The 23,255-nt window shown below is 41.2% G+C and overlaps 1 protein-coding gene across 2 annotated transcripts in view; it reads left to right on the top strand.

Annotated features, from left to right (window-relative positions):
- The window catches only part of LOC127452912 (ras and Rab interactor 3-like), a 61,891-nt gene that overhangs the window by 34,154 nt on the left and 4,482 nt on the right, over positions 1-23,255 (top strand). For both annotated transcript variants that reach the window (XM_051718793.1, XM_051718800.1), the window contains exons 3-9: positions 5,004-5,112; positions 5,403-5,475; positions 5,621-5,712; positions 6,879-7,249; positions 8,183-8,684; positions 21,483-21,788; positions 21,996-22,127. In XM_051718793.1, the coding sequence (XP_051574753.1) occupies positions 5,004-5,112; positions 5,403-5,475; positions 5,621-5,712; positions 6,879-7,249; positions 8,183-8,684; positions 21,483-21,788; positions 21,996-22,127 (1,585 nt within the window). The remainder of the gene's footprint in view (positions 1-5,003; positions 5,113-5,402; positions 5,476-5,620; positions 5,713-6,878; positions 7,250-8,182; positions 8,685-21,482; positions 21,789-21,995; positions 22,128-23,255) is intronic.

Consider the following 23,255-nt stretch of genomic DNA (forward strand, 5'->3'; position numbering starts at 1 on the left):
ATCACATGGTCTTACCGAGTCTTGTCAGAAGTATGTCATGTGGAAAGTCGCATGGTAGGTCCTACCCAAGGGGGGAGGAGTTTCTACAAGCATGGCGACCGGAGCAGAGGGCCCTCTGCTCAAGGAAGTTTACCAAGAGGGAAACAATTTTACGGAAGATATAACACACGGGGTTACCTATGGGGAACCACCACATGCGGAGCACCTACCTCAGTACAGGGCCTTACCAGCGCACTTACTGAGCCGGCAGTGAGTTTCTCCGCAAACTCGACTGCCACAGGGCTAAGGAGGAAAGTCATCCAGGGATCACAGTCTGTGAACACTACTGGGAGTCAAGAGCATACGTCTTCCCCTCAAGGGAGGGGAAAGACACTATGCACAAGCAGTACACCTGGCCAGCTGTCCCAGAACTTACCTGCTTGTGCCTGTCACTACATGGGATGAAACCGACTCAACCCAGAGATTGTAGAACCTCGCAAATGTGTTTGGTGTTGCCCAGCCCGCTGCTCTGCAGATGTCTGCCAAAGAGGCGCCAATGGCCAGGGCCCAGGAGGCCGCCACACTCTTGGTAGAGTGGGCTCGTAACCCCGCAGGGGGTGGCACGTCCTGAGCTTGATATGCAATAGCGATGGCATCAATGACCCAGTGGGCGATCCTCTGTTTGGAGACAGCGCTTCCTTTCCGCTGTCCACCAAATCAGACAAAGAGCTGTTCGGAGCTTCTAAAGCTCTGCGTGCGATCCAAATAGATGCGTAAAGCTCACACCGAACACAGCAATGCCAAGGCTGGGCCTGCCTCCTCTTGGGGCAGTGCTTGCTGGTTCACCACCTGATCCCCTAAAGGGGTCGTGGGAACCTTGGGCACATAGCCCGGTCGGGGTCTCAGGATCAGAGAGTAATCCAGACCAAATTCCAAGTGCAATTCGCTGACAGAGAATGCTTGCAGTCAGGAGGGCAGTCTTGAAAGAGAGTGCTTTAAGCTCAGCTGACTCCAAGGGCTCAAAGGGAGCTCCCTGTAGACCCTGCAGGACTATAGAGAGGTCCCAAGGGGGAACGAGGCGCGGTCTAGAGGGGTTCAACCTCCTAGCGCCTCTCAGGAACCTGATGATCAAGTCGTGCTTCCCCAAATACTTACCATCTACTGCATCATGATGAGCCGAAATAGTGGCTAAATACACCTTCAAGGTAGAGGGGGACAGCCGCCCCTCCAACCTCTCCTGCAGGAAGGAAAGTACTGATCTGACTGCGCACCTCTTCGCACTTAGCGAACAGACGCCACTTCAAGGCATACAGGCACCTCGTAGAGGGAGCCCTAGCCTGAGTGATCGTGTCTTTCACAGCAGACGGTAGGCCACTTAAGTCCTCCACATCCCGTCCAAGGGCCAGACGTGGTGATTCCAGAGGTCTGGTCGCGGATGCCAGATGGTGCCCCGTCCCTGAGAAAGAAGGTCCTTCCTCAGGGGAACTCACCAGGGGGGGCTGTCGTGAGGAGCGTGAGATCCAAGAACCATGTCTGGGTGGGCCAGTAGGGTGCTACTAGAATGACCTGCTCCCCGTCCTCCCTGACCTTGCACAGGATCTGTGCAAGTAGGCGCACTGGGGGAAATGCATACTTGCGTAATCCTGGGGGCCAGCTGTGTGGCAATGCGTCTATACCGAGAGGTGCCTTGGTCAGGGCGTACCAAAGCGGGCAGTGGGAGGATTCCCGGGAAGCAAACAGGTCTACCTGTGCTTGACCGAATCGACTCCAAATCAGCTGGACCACCTGAGGATGGAGTGTCCACTCTCCACTGAGGGTAAACTGATGTGACAGTGCATCCGCTGCAGTGTTGAGGTCGCCCGGGATGTGAGTGGCTCGTGGCGACTGCGCTGCTGACTCCAGAGGAGGAGACGGCGGGCGAGTTGTGACATATGATTGGAGCATAGCCTTGGCGGTCTTCGCTGTGTTGTCCGTCCTGACCAACACATGCTTGCCCTGGATCAACGGCCAAAACCTCCACAAGGTGGCAGTACTGCCAACAACTCTAGGCAGTTGTTGTGCCAACGCAGCTGCAGGCCAGTCCAAGAACCGGTGGCTGTGTGCCCGTTGCATACGGCGCCCCAGCCCATCTTGGAGGCGTCTGTTGTAACCACGACACATTTGGAGACCTGCTCTAGGGGAACCCCTGCCCATAGAAATGCCAGGTCTGTCCAAGGGCTGAAGAGGCGGCGACAGATTGGCATGATCTGTAAAAGGTGCCTCCCATGACCTCGTCAGCTCCTTATGCACTTCTGGGAAGAAAGGAACAGGGGAGGGGCGCGGCTGTGAGCGGCGCCCCGAGCCCAGGAACCAATCGTCGAGCCGTGAGGGTTCAGGGGAGAGTGGAGGGTTCCACCCTAGCCCGACGCTCACGGCCACCCGGGAAAGCATGTCCGTCATTTCCGCGTCGGCCTGAGACTGGGCAACCGTTCCGGAAGGTGAAAACCCAGCCGAAGCCTCAGCGCCTGTGGGACGAGCCCACTCTCCGATGCTGCGCTCGATAACTCATCATCTTCCGGGGCACCAAACGAGATGTCGAATCCGCCCTGAGATGAGCCGGCGATCTTGTCAGAGCATGCGATCGGGGCAAGCAAGGGTGTTGGGGAATGGTCCCCGGTGGAGGTGGTCCCATTGAGGTCCCCAAATCGGCCCCAGTGCTAATCGGCACAGCCTCATACCCGTAAGTAGAAGGACCGAGGCGGGGAGCCGCTGGGGTGGCTTGCTTTCTTATGAATGCAAACCGCGACCGCAACGTCGCCATGGTCATTTTCTCGCAATGAGAACATGATTCATCCACGAACGATGTCTCCGCGTGGGCAGCGCCCAGACATGTAAGACAGCGATCGTGGCCGTCGAAAGCGGAGAGATAGCGACCGCGACCAAGAATAACACACAAAAGGAAGGGCATCTTTAAAAAGATGTGCCGTGTGTGCCGCTCTTTTATGAATGGAAAATATACTCTTTTTCAGAATATACTATTTTTTGCTCTGCCGAAGCGCCCAGGGGCGTTCTCTGCACTGTACAGGCACAGAGGGGGAGAAGCCGCTGAAATGCGCCATCAAATCCAGCAGTCTTTAGCGAGGTGAGTTTTTCTAGAGGTATTGTATTCAGTGCACTGAATGCAACCGCTCAGCTCTGAAGAGAAAATCTGAATGAGTGGTTGCATACCAGCTCCTTTTATACCCGTATGTCCAGGGGAGTGGCATGCAAATTCCACTCGCCAATTCTCATTGGCCTTTTTTCAAAGATCAGAGGTGTTTCGGGCTCCCAAGAGTGACCCCTAGTGTCACTACATCGACACAACTTCGAGTGAGTGACAGATAGGTAAACATGGTTACTTATATTTTATGTTACAAACCAGAGACTAAAAACGAAATGTTTTTCATTTCGGTTCGTTCTGAACAAAACTGTATTTTTTCGTTCCGGTTCAGAAGTTCCGCAGCTTCCTTTCCAAAAGGTTACCGGTTAGAACAAAATAACAGAACGTTAATAACGTTCTTTTAAAATGACAGTATCTGCACTAAGGGCTGGGTGAAATACCAGTTGCAGTATTGCCAGATCTCACAAAAGAAACAAGCAACGTGGTTTGGGAAAAAAAAGCCCAAAATAAGCCACTTGCCCCAACAAAATAACCGAAAATAATCAGTAAATTTTTTGTGTGTGGTGGATTTAGCGGCATAGAAATCATAACAAGCAGTTAATTAACAGTTAAGTATAATTTTGTTTACAGATCTGCTTCTCAGTCAAAACCCGTCTGCATCAAATCTGTATTAATGCATCATATCTTACAGTAATTAAGTGAAGACTTAGAAATGACAACTGAGAAATGTACTTTTACCTCTAATAATATTTTCCTTGTATCTGTATTGTGCATGTATATGTAGTATTTATACATAGTTGTTAAAAAGGTCTTCATTCAGAAAATGTGACATCCACAACAGGCAATTAGGCAAAGAAATGTGTGATGCAGCAGTTTCCTTCAGGATCAAAAAACATGTTTCATTTTTTCAGGCAACATGAAGTTGTGTAGTTCCAAAAATGTACTGTGATTAATCCTTTGGCCTTTAATTTCATGAAAAAAATATCAGAACAAAATGAACTGGTTATAACCACTTACCAGCATTTAAAAATAAAGTTTTCTCTCCAGAACAATTGAAAATCTCTTTGTTCCAGTTTTTGATTACGTTCTGCTAAAAAGTTTGTTCATTTTCGGTTTTCGTTTCGTTCCTTTTTTAGTCCCTGTTATAAACTATATTCTATTTATTAGTTCTTAAACTAAAAGCACAATTTGGTTTCTAAGAAATGAGTTGCATGATTAGTGTACTGACAGAATAACTAGTAATCAAAAGTAATCTAATTACAATCTAGAAAACTAGGTAAGCACAGAAATTTTGGCTAACAAATTTTTTAGGCCAGATGCAATAAAGTGACATTTTCGGTTTTGAGCTGAAATAGTAAAAAGGTGAAAATACTGCCAGAAAATCTGAACAGAAACTGTTACTTTAAAGTCCAATAACTGAAACACTGACATAGTGGAAAAACAGCTTTCATTTGACATAGTCCTGGTTTAATTACTTCTAATGTAAATGCCAGCTGATGATGGATAATATTGATAGTAACAAGGTCACACTTACAGGTGAGCCACTATGCACACCTTCCTGTGTGTGTGTGGTGAAAAACCAAACGTACGAGTGCAAATGCAATAAAAACTCACTGTACTTTATAGATATGTCCTGCTGTTAAATATCCCCACCAACTGTTTGACTCTGCATTAGTGGTGTCAAACACGGCTCGTGAAGGACTCCAATCCTTCAACACGCAGAATAAATCAGTAGGGATAAAGGAGTTTAGTACTCGCAGTCTCGCACATTTGTGCAAATTTGCACTTTTCATCTGTAAATCTGTACATTGTTTATGTTTTTTATCTTATTATATCATATATAATGAGTTTTAATTAATTGTACCTGTTTTTCCTCTGTCCGTAGACATTTCTGGTGTGTAAATGTAGTGCCTCCCACAGGAAAGTTCTGTGTGTGCGAGTGCAGGAGGCCAGTGTGAGTGTGTCACAGTATCCCATCCGTGAGGAAGACTCAAGTGAGTTTAACACATCACACCCACACACACATGTTCAGTTTTATATCATGCCCTGCCTCCCATAAATTTCTAGACTTGTTATAGATGAACTTAAACTGTTAAGCTGTTTTAGGATTCCCATACATTTGGTCCGCACAAAGATTGCAAAATTGTTAATTATTTTAAAGAAATAACCACCATATGAGACACGCTCTCACAATTTCTGTATTAAACAATAGCTAAGGTTGGCAGACATAGTTTTATATCAGGTAACATTTTAAAAGAGTTCACTGTGCTTTGTCTCTGTTCAGCGTTTTCTTTAGAAAGTTCAGCCCTGAGCTTCCCAGATCTCTGCAGATTAGTGGCCTTTTACACCGTCAGCAGGTACAATAAACCAACAAACTTTACAGGACAATGATTCATGTAGAGAAAATGAGTATTTCTCATTATGTAATTGCCACATATAATCAACTCTTTGTGTGTGTGTGTGTGTGTGTGTGTGTGTGTGTGTGTGTGTGTGTGTTTCCAGGGATGTATTGCCTTTCCCATTGGAGCTCCCAGAAGCAATTGCACAGGCCACAACACACACACAGCTAGAAAGCATTTCGCATCTGGGTTTTGGTAAGATACATAGATATAGACCGATTGAATAGAATAGAGGCAGAACAGAATTGAATAGAAAAGAAAAGAAAAGAAAACAGTGTAAAAAAGTACAAAAGAATAGAATGCAAATGAATAAATTAGAAAAGAGCAGAATAGAACATAATATAATAGAACAGAACACAAAAAATAAAGTAGAATGGATTACATTAGAGCATAACAGAACAAAATAGAACCGAACAGAAAAGAAAAGAAATTTAATAACTAATGTTTTTTTTAAAAAATTGAGCTGTCAGAATTAACACGTTAACACTTGCGATTAATTTAAAAAGATGAACGCGTTAATTTTTCTTAATCGCGATTAACGCATTTACCCTTAATACGCATAAACACTTGTGTGAAGGGCGGAACCTTTGTAATATGTCCGCCCAGAGTCATTACACTGACACACACTTAATAAAAAGACAGAGTGCCAGAGCCCTTCTACCAAGATGAGCCTACAAGCTTAGCATAAAATAGCATAATGCGGCGGTCCCATTGACATTCTATGGGTGGTACTGTTGTAATACTATCCTATGATAGAGCCATGGAGGTTGTTATTTCAGTAAATAAAAGAATCTCTGACAGCTTACCTGTCAGTGATAAAATGATGGAGACAGGAGCTTTTAGCGCTATTTGATGTACAAAACAAATCCAAATGGGACTTGTAAGGGCATTGTAATTACAACAGAAGCAAGTGAAGTCTGAACTATCACCTAAACGTAGAATGAGACGTTTTTGTCTGGAAGCGCTTTTCATGGTGATTTCAAAGCAGCTCTGGACGCTAGCGTTGACGCTCTAACGTGAATCATGAACGCAGCTTCACGATTGCTGTAACAAAGAGGATAGTCACAGTCTACTGGCAGATTAATATTGCGGAGGATGAGAGATTAAGAGATTTAATGCCCATTGCAATGAATATGCAAAGTTCTTTCAATTAGTCAAACTCTCATTTAGACTTTGGGAAATGTTTAATGTTAATTTAATTATTGTGATTAACTACAAAAAAAATATGCGATTTAATCGCGATTCAAATGTTTAATTGACTGACAGCACTAATTTTAAATTATTAATCGTGAGATTTGAGAAATAATTCATGATCTAAAAGTCTGTTTACCATCTCTATATCTATTTTGTCTCTCTTTCAGACTTCTGGAGCTCCCAGACATCCTCTGGCCTTCCTAATGGACCCCCTCCACCCTCAGCACCCCACCGGACATCCAGAGTGTTTAGCCCCTGTTTCATCAACCCCCTTTTCCTGCAACCGCCCCAACCCAGCAGAGCCGCCTCACACAAGCGCCACCGCTTTAAACGCAGCCTAAGGGTCCGGGTGTCCAATGAAACTTCTCTCAGTCTGTCGGGCGGAGAATCTGACCCAACCCAGGGTGAGACGCATGGACAGAATTCTAGCCAGGGAGGTCCGAGACGGACTGGTGGAATGAATGTCCTCAGGAGGACCCTGGCACTGTCTCCAACTTCAGAAGAGGAGGACGAACAGATGTTGGGACATATACCGCCTGTAAGTATGTGAACTCTTGGTTGATCATGATTTTGCAAGGTAGATTATATTCTTGTATCAACATGCTTGTTGGTTTTGTGACCAGTATTTATGGTTAGGGATAGGCCTTGGACTTGATCAACATTCCTATTAACCATTTTTATGTATAGAAAAAGGTTAGTCTTAGGGCTATGGTTGGGGCTTGTACAACATTCTTAACTTATCATTACACCCTGATTTAAGGGTAGTTAAGGTTAAGTTTATGACTAGGACTATGTAATGTTGCCAGTAATGTTGTTCCAGGACCAACAAAAGATTTTGATCTAGGAACATATTCTAGATGGCTAAATCATGGTCACCGTACCCAAGTGGCTTAGCATGACTAGACATGTTCCTGTGTTAATATCCTTGATGGATTAGGGCTAGGATTACGGCAGAAGCTTGAAAAGCATTCCTAACAGCCAGTTACATTTTATGGATAGGGTTAGGCTGGTAAGGTAAAGCATTATATGGATAATACTTATCAACCAATCAAATTATAGGGATGGGAAAGTGTAGAGTTAGGCTTACAGCTGTGGTTAAGGCTTGTCCAACATTCAGATCAATTTATCATGATCATCCCTATGATTTTAGGGTAGTTAATGGTTAGGGTTAGGGATAGTGTAAGGACTAGGACTATGTTTTACAGTAGTGTTGTTTCAGGACCAACACAAGAAACACATCCTACATGGCTAAATCACAGCCACCATGCATGCGAGCATGGGTGGAGAGAGGTCAGCGCAAATATAACCTTTACTGATTGAACCGCCTCTTACAAACAATGTAATGATATTCCACATACCGTGCCTACACTACACTGTAGTTATGAAAGGTTGTGACCGGGATATGTTTTTGAAAGTATTTTTGTAATGCCAAGTGGTCAAATGAACTTTGTTTTACCTCACCCCCTCCTAGAGCAACTCTTTACCCCAACAAGGCAATGCTGAAAACAAAGATCCCGAAGATGGTGAGGTTTGTCTTGCTTTGGAGAGGACTCGAGCTCCTTCCCTTGCCGAACTGGACAGTAATAGTTCCTTCAGCAGTCTGGAGGAGGAGGATGCCCAAGCAGACTCCACCCACCAGTGGCCCCCTGCCACAAGGGGAACCCGTTTTCCCTCCGCAAACCCAACCTCAACTCTTCGCCGCATGACCGCTGCTTTTGTCTGTGTGTTTGCTCCTGAACGGCGAGTGGCTCGATTAGTGGATGAACTCTCCTGTGACAGACGGTCCACGTTTGGATCATTGGTGCAGGACTTCTTAGAGAAACAGAGGCAAGAGATGGAGGCCTCAACACAGACTTCTACTGTGGAGCTGCTTCAGGAAGTGAGGCGATTTCTGTCCCAAGCCAAAAGCCTTCTTCTTGAAGCAGGAGAAATAGAGCCTCCAATTGAGACGTTGGTGCCAGAGAACGAGAAAGGTAAGGAGGCATCACTGTTTTGGTAAGTTGTTACTTAGTAGACACTTTAATCCAAAGTGATTTAGACCCAAAATATAATCTATGTCAATGCAAACTCTTATGCAAGATCGATTTCTACAAATTGCTGCATCCAGCACTGCCACAAGGGGCGCTATAACAAGTATTAGTGCCATCTTCCACAGTTAAGTCACAGTTTTTATTTGTATAGTGCTTTTTTCTTTTTTTTACAAATCACATAGTTTCAAAGCAGCTTTACAGAAAATTATGCTGTAACAGAAAATTATGCTGTAATGTCTTTAATGACTTTAAATCCTCACTGAGCAGTTTAAAAGAAAACATGCTTTAAAGATTATTTGTCTTTATGCCCTCAGTGAGCAAGCCAAAGGCGACTGTGACAAGGAACCCAGAACTCCATAAGATGTTATTTAATGGAAAAAAAACATGCTCAGTTGGGGGAGCCAGTTCCCCTCTGGCTAAACAGCATGAATATAATGCCAATGTTAGTCATCTATGTGTAATAAAAAGTCATGTATTAATTGAGTCAACTGAGTAGATGTTGGTGGGCAATGATTAAAACTAAAGGATATTGACTGAACTGTAAGATTAATAATTAAGTGTCTTTGAAGTCCATTCCGAATTGACTGTGAAAGTGCACGTAGATGCAGTTTCCTTTTTTATTTGGCTGATGAAGGCTATAGTTGGAATTAATTTATTGTCTGTATTCCATTTTAAGAGAGTATAGTACATCTTATGACCAAGATGAAGCCAGAGGCAGTTCATTTCCGGTGAAGTCCATCCTAAGTCCAAGGTGCAGGCAGTGGCCAGTGAAGTATCCCTTGTTATTTGGTAGGAGTTGGCAGCAGTTCATCCTCTGTGAAGTCTATTGCAATAGATTAAAGTGATGCAGTCAGTGATAATTGAAGCACCCCTTGCTGTCTGGTTGGCAATGCCTGCAGTTAGTAGTCATTGCTCAGGGACATATAGCGGTGGGAGTCGAACATTGGGCTGGACCAAATCTGGATCTAGCAGGCTCTGATATGTATCCTGAGGATGAGACAGTGAAGCAAGTAGAATAATATTAGTGGAGATGCCACTGACTTTAAAGCAGAATTATAGAATATAAGAAATGTTTCTGGTTCTGGCAGATCTGACTAATGCAGCATAACTACAGGTTTTAGGATAAGTTAGGTGTATGCCTGGCTGAAGATATGAGTCTTTATTCTAGACTTAAACTGGAGTGTGTCTGAGTCCTGAACAGTGTTAGGAAGGCAATTCCATAGTTTAGGAGCAAAATCGGAAAAGGATCTACATCCTTTTGTTTATTTTGATATTCTAGGTACTATTAACAGGCTGGAATTTTGTGATCATGGTGAATGTGATGGGTTATAGCACAATAGAATGTCACTTAAGTACTGAGGAGCTAGGCCACTCAAACCTTAATCCAAAGTTATTGGAAATATTTTAAAATTAATGCAAAACTTAACAGGTAGTCAATGTATTGGGCTGATATGATGATATTTCTTGGTTCAGTTAGCACTCTAGCTGCAGCATTTTGAACTAACTGAAGCTTATTTATTGAGTTTGCAGAACATCCACCCAGTAGTGCATTACAATAATCTAGTCTTGTGATCATGAATGCATGAGTTAGCTTTTCGTCATCAGAAACACATGTGACGTGGTCGAAGAATGCTGTACTGCAAACACTGGAAATGTGATTTTCAATGAATAGATTGCTATCAAACATAAAACACAAGTAGCTATCATCTGCAGCAAGGAATACTTCATCACTCTATAACAACAATAAAAACCCACAAAAATGCCAGACATCAAAAGCGCTGAGGAAACGGGGACGAAACAAGCACTACTTGCAAAATGCTCTTCTACGCAGATCCGAGATAAATAGACAGATCACAAAAGATAAAAGAGTCTACGAGGAGATACAGCAGGAAATGATGCATGCCGGTGTTTGGTGTCCTCTGCAGCTGATTGAGTTATTAGATTTGCCAACTTTGTTAGCTTTCCTTACACTCTTCAAATCTTATTTTGTGCATTGTTTTATTCAGTAAGGGGACTACCCACTAAGTTAGGAAGATCGTGGCTCTCTGTTTAGTAAACCAGTGGCATTCTCAATCAAGACGTAAACATTATATTATTTGCTGTGGAAAAAATCCAAATACAGCCATCTGCTACATCAATGTTAATAACGATTCCACTGTTACAGTTTATAGAACTTATCAAGTTAAGCCACATTGAAAAGTATATTCAAAATAATGTAATTTCGTTACCTGCCATCTTGAGAGTTGATGTCGTCCCTGGCAATCCTGATTAGCAATGTAATACAGTAAAAGCAAAGCACAGGCTCGGCACGAGAACCACTGCAATTTCAGTGGAAAAGGGCTACCAGTGAATCATATATAAGGAGAAAAGCAGAGAACCTAATACTGAGCCTTGTGGCACTCCATACTTTGCTTTTCAGTAAAAGTCAACATAGATAGGAGGACACTAACATTTTCTAGTATTTTAGACTTAAATGGGAGATTTGAGATTGGTCTATAATTAGCAAATTCTCCAAGATCAAGCTGTGGTTTCTTGTTATGCGGTTTGATAACAGCCAGCTTAAAACTTCTGGGGACATGTCCTAATTTATATAGCAAGGAGTTAATAATATTGAGAAGAGGCCCTGAGATTACAGGAAACACCTCTTTCAGTAGCTTAGTGTGTAGAGGGGCTAGCATACATGTTGTTGATTTTGATGCTTTAATAAGTTTTGTTAGCTCTTTCTGACCTTATAACAGCAAAGGACTGCAGTTGCTCTCAGGAAATACTATGAGAAACTGTCTTCTGAAATGCTGTGGCAGACGATTGCATAATTCCAATTTTCTTTCTGGTGGTCTCAATTTTATTAGTGAAGAAATTCAAGTCATTACTGCTGTGCTGCAAGGGAATATCTGGATCAGTTGAAGCTTTGCTCCTTGTCAATTTAGCCACAGTACTGAATAAATACCTAGGATTGTTGTGGTTGTTTTTCTATAAGTTTGCTTAAAGATGCAGACCTGGCAGCTTTTAGAGCCTTTCTGAAGCTAGCTACTATACTTCTATGCACTGTGGAACACCTCTAATTTTGTACTCTTCCACTTGAGCTCCATTTTTCGAGCTGCTCTCTTGAGAACATGAGTGTGATCATTGTACCACGGTGTGGGGCTTTTCTCTTTAACTTTCTTTAATCAAATGGGGGCAACACTCTTTAGAGTGCTAGAGAGAGATGTATCTATATTCTTTGTTACTAAATCAAGTTCTTCTGAACTTTTTAGCTTACTGAGTATTTAAGACAAATCTGGAAGATTATTAGTGAAGCTATCTTTAGTGGTCGAAAGAATAGTTCTACCTGATCGATAACACGGCACAGATTGAATGGCAGCTTCTACTGTCATGATCCTGCCACTTCTGTTGATCTTGTTTATAATTTTTGTGGCTGGATCCTGACACTCATGTTTTTTGTTGTATGAGTGCATGTGGCTTTGTTGGTTTTTCATTGCCATGTGCACATCGTATCTGCTGTGTCTTAAGTGAAACCCAGCCCCTTCGTTTGCCTGGTTATCTAGTCATCTGTTATACCTGCCCTGTCTCGCTAACCTCCTAATTTCTTATTTAATCTCCCTGTGTTCTCTGTCTTGTGCCAGTTCGCTGTGGGATGTTTGTTGTGGATAATTTCTACCAGAAAGACTCTGAATAAATTAGAATAATCATGATATGGGGTAGAAAATTTTCCTTTGGCGTAAGCCCAGTCCTACGGTTCAGCATTCAGAATTTTAACTTCAACCGTCAGATCCTGCTGGAAGATGATGACAGCAGGGGAGAATAACTTACCCCTACAACAGGACCTTAACTGGTGGTGAAGGGGTGGATGGGGGGTGAAACCAGTGCACAAGACAAATGATGAATGACACCTGCGGAACTTATAAAGCAGATACTGAATTTTGATTGGATGAGACACCTTAATTTAATGAATGGTGTAATGCTACCCTAAGTCTTCCTGACAAAATTACTGTTGCACTTCCATTTCTACCAGAAGGACTTGGAATGAATGAGAATAATGATGATATGGGGGAAAAATAAGCCCCGTCCTATGGTTCAGCATTCAGAATTTTTGCTCGAACCGTCAGATCCTGCAGGAAGACAATGATGGCAGGGGAGATGAACCTACCCCAAAAGGAATTTATTATTATAGGAATATTATTTATTTATTTATTTATTTATTTATTTATTTATATTTGAACACAAATAACCAGAAACACAAATACCTTAATTTACCTGCTACTTAAATGTTACTGCCCGATGAGGACCATAGCAGCAACTGCATAGATAAGAATATAGAACGATTAGGCAGAAAACACACCAAAGTTGCTGCATCTTGGAACGCTAGTCTCACAGCCAAAAAGACACGCTGCAGTTTCCGCATTTGGACGGCACATTACGCTGTTTAGGAGAAGCTGTGGAATAGTTTACCACTGTCTATTAGGTCCTCCGCCTCTATTAATATGTTTAAAACCCACCTCAAGAATCATCAGTTTTCTTTGGCCTTTGAAATGTAATGGCCATTTTTATGTTTTGATATTTGGTTTTAATGTTTTGAAATGTGCATATAAATAACTTGAACTTGAAAACTTAGATGACTGAAGGTTGAAGAACTGATGAATGCCACAAGAAGCAGATCAAGAGGGCAAATATGTAAATGCGAGCTATGATGAGATGAAGATACCTTAGCTTTGTCGAAGTCTTAGTAAAAAAGAAACACAAATTGATTCATGAAGTGTGAAGCTTAATCGACTAAATATTAGGTATCTGCTTCAAAAGAATATACCTAAAACTGTCCCAGAACAGTGAAATCTTACACAGAGTGAAAATACCATCACTTACCTAATTATAAGATGTTGACAAAGCATGCATTGAGAACCATTTAATAGAAATGTTTAACATATTGCCAGAATAGAACCAAGTACAGAAGCTTAGACAATAATTCCAGTATCAATAATGAAAAACACCACTGTTAAATGTTATTAGATGCATTAAGTCAGATTAGCCAGGTACACTCAAAATAGATGACTGCCCATCTTAAGAATATTAAAATTACAATTCAGTGTACACTCATAGAAGCGGAGTGTAAAACTTTGTCGAAACACCATGACAAACGCCAATGACAAATTCTCCAAAAGATTAATTATGATGTCAAAAGCATCATAACCACTCCACAGTCAAAATAATTAATATACCATTAAATAATTTGCAAAAATCTCACACATGGACCTTAGCAATAAACGGCATGACACATAATGAACCATGCGATAGTTAAATGCAATTATTAGGTTAGCACAATTGAAAGGCCTTGCACTACCAGCACATATCTGAAAAAATAAACACAAATCTGTAAATGTCATGAATTGCTGTACTAGATAAAAAGGGGAAAGGGATATCAGGAATTGAAAAAGTATATATTATCTAAAATGAGCAGACAATAAAATTAAAACATATAAATTATTTAATAAGGAAGAAGCATAGAAAAATGCCTTGGAAGGGTGTTTCATTACTATTTGAATATTTATCATGATCTAACATCAAGGGACATATTTGTCACCATATTTGAAATGGCCCAGGCATGCTGCTCTGTTATTTGAGTGTAATTCAGTAATTTTGTTTCACAACATCCTACCACCAGGAGTCAGAAGGCACAAAGCAGCCTATGAGCATTTACCTTTAAGAGAACAGCGTACGTAAACATGCGAAGTAAATCAAAATCTACGTGATTTCACGTGCGATTGGAGTGACGAGAGAAACACGAGACTTGACAGGAACTTGAAGGAGATACACTGCCTGGCCAAAACAAATTTTTGCATACTCTAAAATTTCATTGGACCGCATTTAGCTTTGATTACAGCATGCATTCAGCGTAGCATTGTTTCGACAATCTTATGCAATGTCACAACATTTATTTCCATCCAGAGATGCATTAAGTTTTGTCCAAGATCTTGTATTGATGATGGGAGAGTTGAACCACTCCATAAAGTCTTCTCCAGCACATCCCAAACCTCAATGGGGTTAAGGTCAGGACTCTATGGTTGCCAATGCATGTGTGAAAATTATTCCTCATGCTCCCTGAACCACTCTTTCACAATTTGAGCCTGAGGAATCTTGGCATTGTCATCCTGGAATATGCCCATGCTGTCAGGGAAGAAAAAATCCATTGCTGGGATAACCTGGTCATTCACTATTTTCAGGTACTCAGCTGACTTCATTTTATTGCCGCATAACGTTATTGAGCCTAAATCTGACCAATTGAAGCAACCCCACATCATAACACTGCCTCCAGAGGCTTGTACAGTGGGCACTATAATGGTTACATCACTTCATGCGTTTCCCTTCTTACCCTGGCGTGCCTATCGCTTTGGAATAGGGTAAATCTGGACTCATCAGACCACATGACCTTTTTCCATTGCTCCACAGTCAATCTTTATGCTCCCTAGCAAATTGAAGTCGTTTTTTCTGATTAGCCTCACTAACGAGTGGCTTTCTTTTGGCCACAAAGCTGTTTAGTCCCAATCACATTGTGCATGTGGAAATGCTCTTACTTTCACTATTAAACATAGCCGTGAGTTCTACTGTCGATTTTTTACGATGTGACTCCACCAAGCGTTTTGATCATTCAAGATTTTTTTCCGTCCACATTTCTTCCGCGAAGCTGATGGTTCACCACTATCCTTCCAGGTTTTAATAATGCATTGGACAGTTCTTAACACAATTCCAGTGATTTCAGCAATATCCTTAGTTGTTTTATTTGCTTGATGCAGGCCAATAATTTGCCCCTTCTGAAACACAGTAACATCTTTTCCACAACCACAGGATACGTCTTCCAACATGGTTGTTTAAGAAATGAGAAGCTACACACTGCATCAGTTATGGTTAAAATAATTGATGCCAGCTGAAACATATTAATCACTGCAATAATGATCCAATCATAGGCTCTTAAGTATCTGCTTATTTAAATCCAAACGGTGACTTTTTTGTTTTTTTGGCCAGGCAGTGTAATCAGACCAAGTACACTGAAGTACTATGCATAATCGATGTGTATGATATAGAAACTGATTTCCCAATGCAGGAATATAATCAGGCATGCAAACACTGTTGATATGAGCAATGAAAACCTCAACAAGGCTCACCCACATTACACGCCGCCACGCTGGAAAAACATACCAAGTACGCTTGAAAATGAAACCTTGCCGCTTGAAAAGCCATACTGATATGAATATATGATGATGAGGGAATTGAGATCATTGATAGCAAAACCTAAACTCCAATGACCACCAGCTAGATGTAATTGAAAAATTGTTCCCCCAAGAAAAGAAAAAACTTTGGACTTGCATGTCTTGCTGTTGAGACCAGCTGCATAGATCAATGTGAATGTCTAGGTGAGTAAACCAGCAATATATAATCCAAATATGAAGCGATTGTTTGCTTGAAAAGCAAAGCAGCATGAATGAAGATTATGTTTCACTCATATGCGAATGAGTGAAACCAGTGCGCATGACAAACAATGAACAACACCTGCAGAACTTATAAAGCAGATGCTGAATTATGATTGGATCCTACCCCGTGTCTTCCTGACAGAATTTCCGCTGCGCTTCCATTTTCCTGTGATGTGCACTCATGAGAGGGATGACGTAAGCTCGTTGGTAAGGTCACGCGTCACGTGGAGGAGGAGTCAGGAAGCGCGCCATTGTTTACATTGTTTTTTTATTATTATTATTTGGAAATTATTATTATTATTTTATATATATATTGTTTTTAAATTGTTTTGGACTGTTTTGGTTTGTGAACGGCACAAGTTTCTCTTGTAAACAATGACACGCTTCCTGACTCCTCCACGTGACGCGTGACCTTACCAACGAGCTTACGTCATCCCTCGCATGAGCGCACATCACAGAGATGTACGGAAGCGAACATTTCTAGTTAAAAAGTATATAAGTATTGTTTTGTTTGCGCTTCCATTTTCCTGTTAGGTCTCTGTCGGTTGTTCTCCTTGGTTTTGGATCCCTGTCGGTTCCTAATAAGAAGCCTGTCTAGTTTCCCTGTTGGTCCTACAGTGGATATAAAAAGTCTACACACCCCTGTTAAAACAGCAGATAAATCATATAATAATTTTTGCACCTTTAATGTAAAAATTACAACCTATGCAATACCACTGAAAAAAAAAAGTGACACATTTCAGAGAAAAAAATAAAAGTGTGCATACCCTTTTATAATTGGGTATGTGGCTGTGTTTAGAATCAACCAATCTTCAAGCTCATGTGAAATAGTACAAACCTGCCTTCACCTGAAGTGACTCTGATTAACTCCAAATAAATCTCAGCTGTTCTTGTAGGATTTTTCTGACATCTTCTTGGTTGCATGCTACTACAAGAGCCATGGGCCACAAAGAGCTTACAAAGCATCAACAGGATCTCATTATTGAAAGGTATCGCTCAGGTGAGGGCTAAAAAACATTTCCAAGGCATTAGATATACCATGGAACACAGTGAAGACAGTCATCAACAAGTAGAGAAAGTATGACAAAACAGTGACATTATCAAGAACAGGACGTCCCTCCAAAATTGATGAGAAGACAAAGAGAACACTGGTCAGGGAGGCTGTCAAGAGGCCTATAGTAACATTAAAGGAGCTGCAGCTCTTTCTGGCAAGTACTGGTTGCTCCCTACATGTGACAACTATCTCCCATATTCTTCTCTGTTTGGGCTAAGGGGCAGGGTGGCAAGATGCAAGGCTTTTCCGTCAAAAGAAACATCCAAGCCCAGCTAAACTTTGCAAAACATATATCCAGTCTCCCAAAACCATGTGGAAAAATGCGTTATGTTCTGATGAGACCAAGATTGAACTTTTTGCCCCAAATTGTAAAAGGTACACTGTCGTTCAATAGTTTGGGGTCACTTACTCATTCTTTATTATTATTTTTTCTTCACATTTTAGAATCAGAGTGAAGACATCAAAACTATGGAATAACAGAAATGGGATTATGGGAATTATGTTGTGACTAAAAAAATCCAAAAATATGTTATATTTTAGCATCTTCAAAGTAGCCACTCTTTGCTTAGAATTTGCAGAAACGTACTCTTGGCATTTTCTCAACCAACTTCTTGAGGTATCACACTGGGATGCTTTTAAAACTGTATTAAATGAGTTCCCATCTATGTTGGGCACTTATTGGCTGCTTTTCTTTATTATTCGGTCCAAGTCATCCATTTCAAAAACTTTTTTTTTTTTAAATAACATTTTATTTTTGTAATGAAATAAATTAATATGTTGGCACAATTATATTTTTGTCTACAAAACTAATTTCAAACATTTAAGCATACGCCTTCAGATCAAAAGGTTTTTAAGATCATGAGAAACATTTCAGTCAAGTGACCCCAAACTTTTGAATGGCAGTGTATGTTTGGCACAAAAACAACACAGCACATCAGCAAATGAACACCATACCCACATTGAAGCATGGTGGTGGCAGCATCATGCTTTAGGGCTGCTTTTCTTCAGCTGGAACTGGGGCTTTAGTGAAGGTGGTGGGAATCATGAATAGCTCCAAGTACCAGTCAGTTTTGACACAGAACCTTCTGGCATCTGCACAATTGCACAATGACAACTCTCCTTCACTGTAAGAATCTGGGGAGAGAGAGAAGAAACATCCAAGTTATAAAACCTGGTAAAGTTATTAGATTCCCAACCTGCAGCCGGACAGATGTCCTCCAAGGACAACCCTTCTTCCAAACCCAGGAGGAAGCCGAACTCCTGGTAGAGTGGGCATTAACACCCATGGGACACTGATTGCCTTGCGAATCAAAATCGAGCGCAATGCGTGGAAAATAAAGTGAGAAAATCTTTGCTTGGAGATGGCCAAACCTTTTGAAATGCCTCCAAAGCAGATGAAAAGCTGATCTGTCAGCCTAAATTGACTCGCACTGTCAAAGTATATGCCTAACACCCTCACAGGACATAGCATGCGTAGTCTCTGTGCCTTGTCCGATTCAAATGGAGGAGGATTTGTTGAAAGCGTATTAGGTTACAACCTGATCTCTAAATGCAGTGGCCAGAACCTTGGGCACATAACCATTCCTAGGCTTGAGAATTACTTTTGACAAGCTGGGTCTGAATTCTAAGCAAATATCATGGAGAGACAGGGCCTGAAGATCCTCAACACGTTTGTCTAAAGCCAAAGCAAGTAACAGCACGGTCTTCAAAGAGAGTACGCGCAAGCTTACTGCATCCAGTGACCCAAACAGAGAACCTGTAAGCGCATTCAGTACAATGCATAAAGTACAATCTTCACATAGCTAGCACGGCTAAGAATAGCGCGTACTGGGAGATGTAAGAGACCATGTCGCCACATGTGATGAGTGACTCCCAAGTTGACCCAACATTGGAGAGGTCTCATATGTAATAAGGCCATGGGGTTACAGCAGCCACAGCGGCCCTGTGGAACCCACTGGAACTGTTGCAGTGGTAGGTCTATCCCTCACTTGAACTCGTCAAGCACCAGAGGATTGATTGAGTGCATTTGTCAGCCAGATGTGGTAACATGGCCACCGAATTGAGTTTCATTCCAATATGAAAACTTGCCGACTGGCACCAGTATGCTATCAATATGCCAATTGACTTTGAAGCCCAAGTGCTCCAGATGTGCAAGCAGCCGATACCTGTGCCTGCATTGTTCCTCAGATTGTGCTTATAGCAACCAATTGTCAAGGCAGTTCAATACAAGGACACCACTCAGCCTCAACAGAAAAAGCGCAGAACCCACTGATTTCATAAATGTGTGGGGAGCCAGGGGCAAACTGAAGTTCAGGATTTTGAACTGGTATGCAGTCTTCTCAAAGGCGAATCTCAGAAATGGCCTGAGGCTATCTGAAAATGAAAGGACGCGTCTTTCAGAATGGTTGACACGAACCAGTCCAGAGGAAGAATGTGAGACATAATCTGTCTCTTGAGTAATCATCTTAAACAGACACTTCCTGAGTGTCTGATTTCGCATTTCTGCTGTCGGTACGCTATGTCAATCTCCACTGAACGTGATGGTATCAAGTGTGCAGATCGCCACAGCCGTACTGGACAGGCTGGGATGGGAGAAAGTATTTTGACATCGGAAACAATTACACACATCAGCTTTAAAAAGCAATGTTTTCCAATAATTACTTTAAGAAGCAAAATCTTCCTATGTTTAGCTATGTTATTTTGGAAAACTCCACTTCGGTTATTATACCTTGGTTAGAAGTTAGACTCAAGTTGAAATGAAATTTTATTTTATAGATTTTTTTATATATACAGTATATTATGGAAGAATCAAAACACTAAATGAAAAACATCCAGTATTTTATAATTTGTGTCCCTGGAAGAACTAAGATGAGTTATCATGAGTTATCTCCCCCAAATCAAAGCAAGCAATTTTAAAACCGACCCATATCTCTGGGTCTGTAGGGATGGATGCTGTTTCAGATTTTAGTGGAGGCATTTGCATTTTCCTCTTTGCATTTATCATTAGCACATAGCACATTCCCACGCATACTTCAGGAAGCACAGAGAGAGAGAGAGAGCGAGAGAGAGAAGAGGAGATGGGTGTGATATTTCCTTTTTGCTATAATGTGTCTGGCTCTTTCTTGTTCTGTACAAACAATAATTTGTATTGAACAGAGGAGCTTATTTATCTATTGTCAAGCTGCTCAGTGGCATAAGCGTGTTAAAATAGTGCTGGAGCAAATATTGTACATGTTCAGAAGAAATTAGAATTAGGCACAGATTACTGATTAATAGGCATATGTGGAATCTGTACACTTATTTTACATGTTCTGTGTTGTATTGGAAATCTGCAGAATTTTGCAGAATGCTTTTAAATATGGTAAAAATAAAAGCATTAAACTGAGAGGACTACACTTTTATTGGTACTTAAGAGCATTATCAAATTAGCCAAACTATTTAAAAGAATGTTCTGGTTTTAATACAAGTTAAGCTTTGTCAATAAATTTGCACTTTTAATGGAAGTCTATGGGGCAAGGTGTTGCACAGGGATAGACGTTAAAATACACATTGTTTCAAAAATATAACCACCAGACTTAAACATTATACATGTTGAAATGAGAGTAGTCTTATAAAAACACTTAGTAACCTTGTCTGTGGAATGTCATGACCGTGTAAATCTGGTTAACAAGGTAACTTTTACCCAACACATGCAAGGATACCAGAAAGGAAGTGATTACACACAGAAAAATCCACCCACAAGAATTACACAAGTAATGGCGTACGGGATGCCGCTGCAGCCCCCATGATGGGTGGGGGTTGGGGGGCAACCCTACAACCCTAATCCTAGGAAGACAACTTTACAACTCAACACATTTTTATGCATAATACTAGAATAAGTGTTTTCACAATAATACATGCTGCTTTAAACCCTCAGAAATGCCTTCCATTGTGAGTGCAGTACTGTAAACACAATTTTGGTTTATTTTTACAAACTGATGAATGAGTCAAAATTGCCACAGATACTGTCCATAGAACTTAACTTGTTTTGAACCTTAAACATTTCTTTAATAAATATGCATGTGACGGGAAGTTTGTGAATGGCAGCTATTCAAATTCTGCAGCCACAGAGTTCATGTGGGCCTTCTGTTGACCATTTCTCCCCAAGTTAACAACACACATGCACAAAAGAAACTCTGCAACATGCAGACTTATTATCCTCTTCCTTTACTGTCATGTGACCCACAGATCTAGCACTGGAAAAGGCTCTGTTTGGCTGCGTGTTAAAACCATTGAAGGTTCAGATGCAGCAGACGCTTGTCTCTCTTCACACAAGGGATGGCTCTTTACAGAGGATCACTGACAGTATGCTGGCCTGCCAGGAGGGGGCACTAGAGCATCTGGGTGTACGAGTGGGGGTCCTTGACGTTCATGGCATAGAAAGAGCAAAGAAAAAACTCACGTTAATGCAACGCAGCCATTCGCCAATTGACAAGGTGTTGCTTTTGCTGCAGGTGTGCAAGAGTGTGTACAGAGCCATGGGTACAAAGCCTGGTGAGTAAAGATTTACTGTCACAGCTGTAATTTATAACTTTCTAAATAGTTTATAGTTAGGAATAGGACTTCCCAATTAACTGTTAAATTTAAATAGATAGTCTGAAATAAATTCATAGTTAAATAAATAGAATTATCATTTTGGGGTGAAATTTTTATTTTGGGGTTAATCCATGAAAAGTTTACTATCCTATTTTCTTTCTACAGATAATGAAGTGGGGTCTGAGGACTTCCTACCAGCATTGTCTTATGTGCTAGTTCAGTGTAATATCCCGCAACTGCTGCTAGAGACGGAGTACATGATGGAGCTGCTGGATCCATTATGGCTGACAGGAGAAGGTAAAAAATCACCTCAAAAACAAAATGCTCTTTTGCAAACCCTTGTGATCTGGTTACCAAGACAGCATTTTTTAGCATCATATGCAGACTCCCAAAAATTTACTTTAACCAGAGAAATTATAAGGGGATGAAGGCTGTTGTCCCACCTTATAGTTGAAAGAGCCAGTTACTTGTTTACTATAAAATGTGCATGCACATTAGCTGGAAAAGCCTGAAAAATAGCTATTTTTTGTTTTATTTTAGCTACATAGTTACTGTGTACATATTATCATTTTTTTGCGACATTAGGGTTTTGCACTTCGTAGCACATGGCAACAGCCTATTCACAATGTGAGTTATGTATTTAGCAAGCAACTTATTTCAAGTTCAGCTGTGCCTTCACTTCATAGTCTGTGCAGCCCTACTGTTGAAATTGTCAGTAGACAAATGTCAGATTCAGTTCAGTTGTGCATCTGCATTACCGTGAGGTGCGAGCACTCTTTACAGAGCACGCTCACTTAGAAATTAGCCACCTGCCAGTAAAACAGTGTGTGGGTACCTGATTGAGTCAATACTTTATACTACCTGTACTGCAGAAGGCTGGTATTGTAACATCTTTTTAATATTAGTATCCACTTGGTACCAAGTTCTGGTACTTTTAACATTCATATTTGGTGCCCATGAAGAGCAGTTCCATTTTAATTAGGATGCTGCCTTAGCACATCTAAGTCAGGGTAGATGCTAGTGTTGGGTTCACGCCCATTTTAGTCAAGTCCGATGTCTATCTGCATGGGTTTTGGAAAATACATACAGTTGTGCTCAAAAGTTTGCATACCCTGGCAGATTGTGAAATTTTGGCAGTGATTTTGAAAATATGAATGATCATGCAAATTATTTAAGGATAGCGATCATATGAAGCCATTTATTATCATATAGTTGTTTGGCTCCTTTTTAAATCATAATGATAACAGAAATCACCCAAATGGCCCTGATCAAAAGTTTACATACCCTTGAATGTTTGGCCTTGTTACAGACACACAAGGTAACACACACAGGTTTAAATGGCAATTAAAGGTTAATTTCCCACACCTGTGGCTTTTTAAATTGCAATTAGTGTCTGTGTATAAATAGTCAATGAGTTTGTTAGCT

This window comes from Myxocyprinus asiaticus, chromosome 2 (assembly GCF_019703515.2).
Source record: "Myxocyprinus asiaticus isolate MX2 ecotype Aquarium Trade chromosome 2, UBuf_Myxa_2, whole genome shotgun sequence".
Lineage (NCBI taxonomy): Eukaryota > Metazoa > Chordata > Actinopteri > Cypriniformes > Catostomidae > Myxocyprinus > Myxocyprinus asiaticus.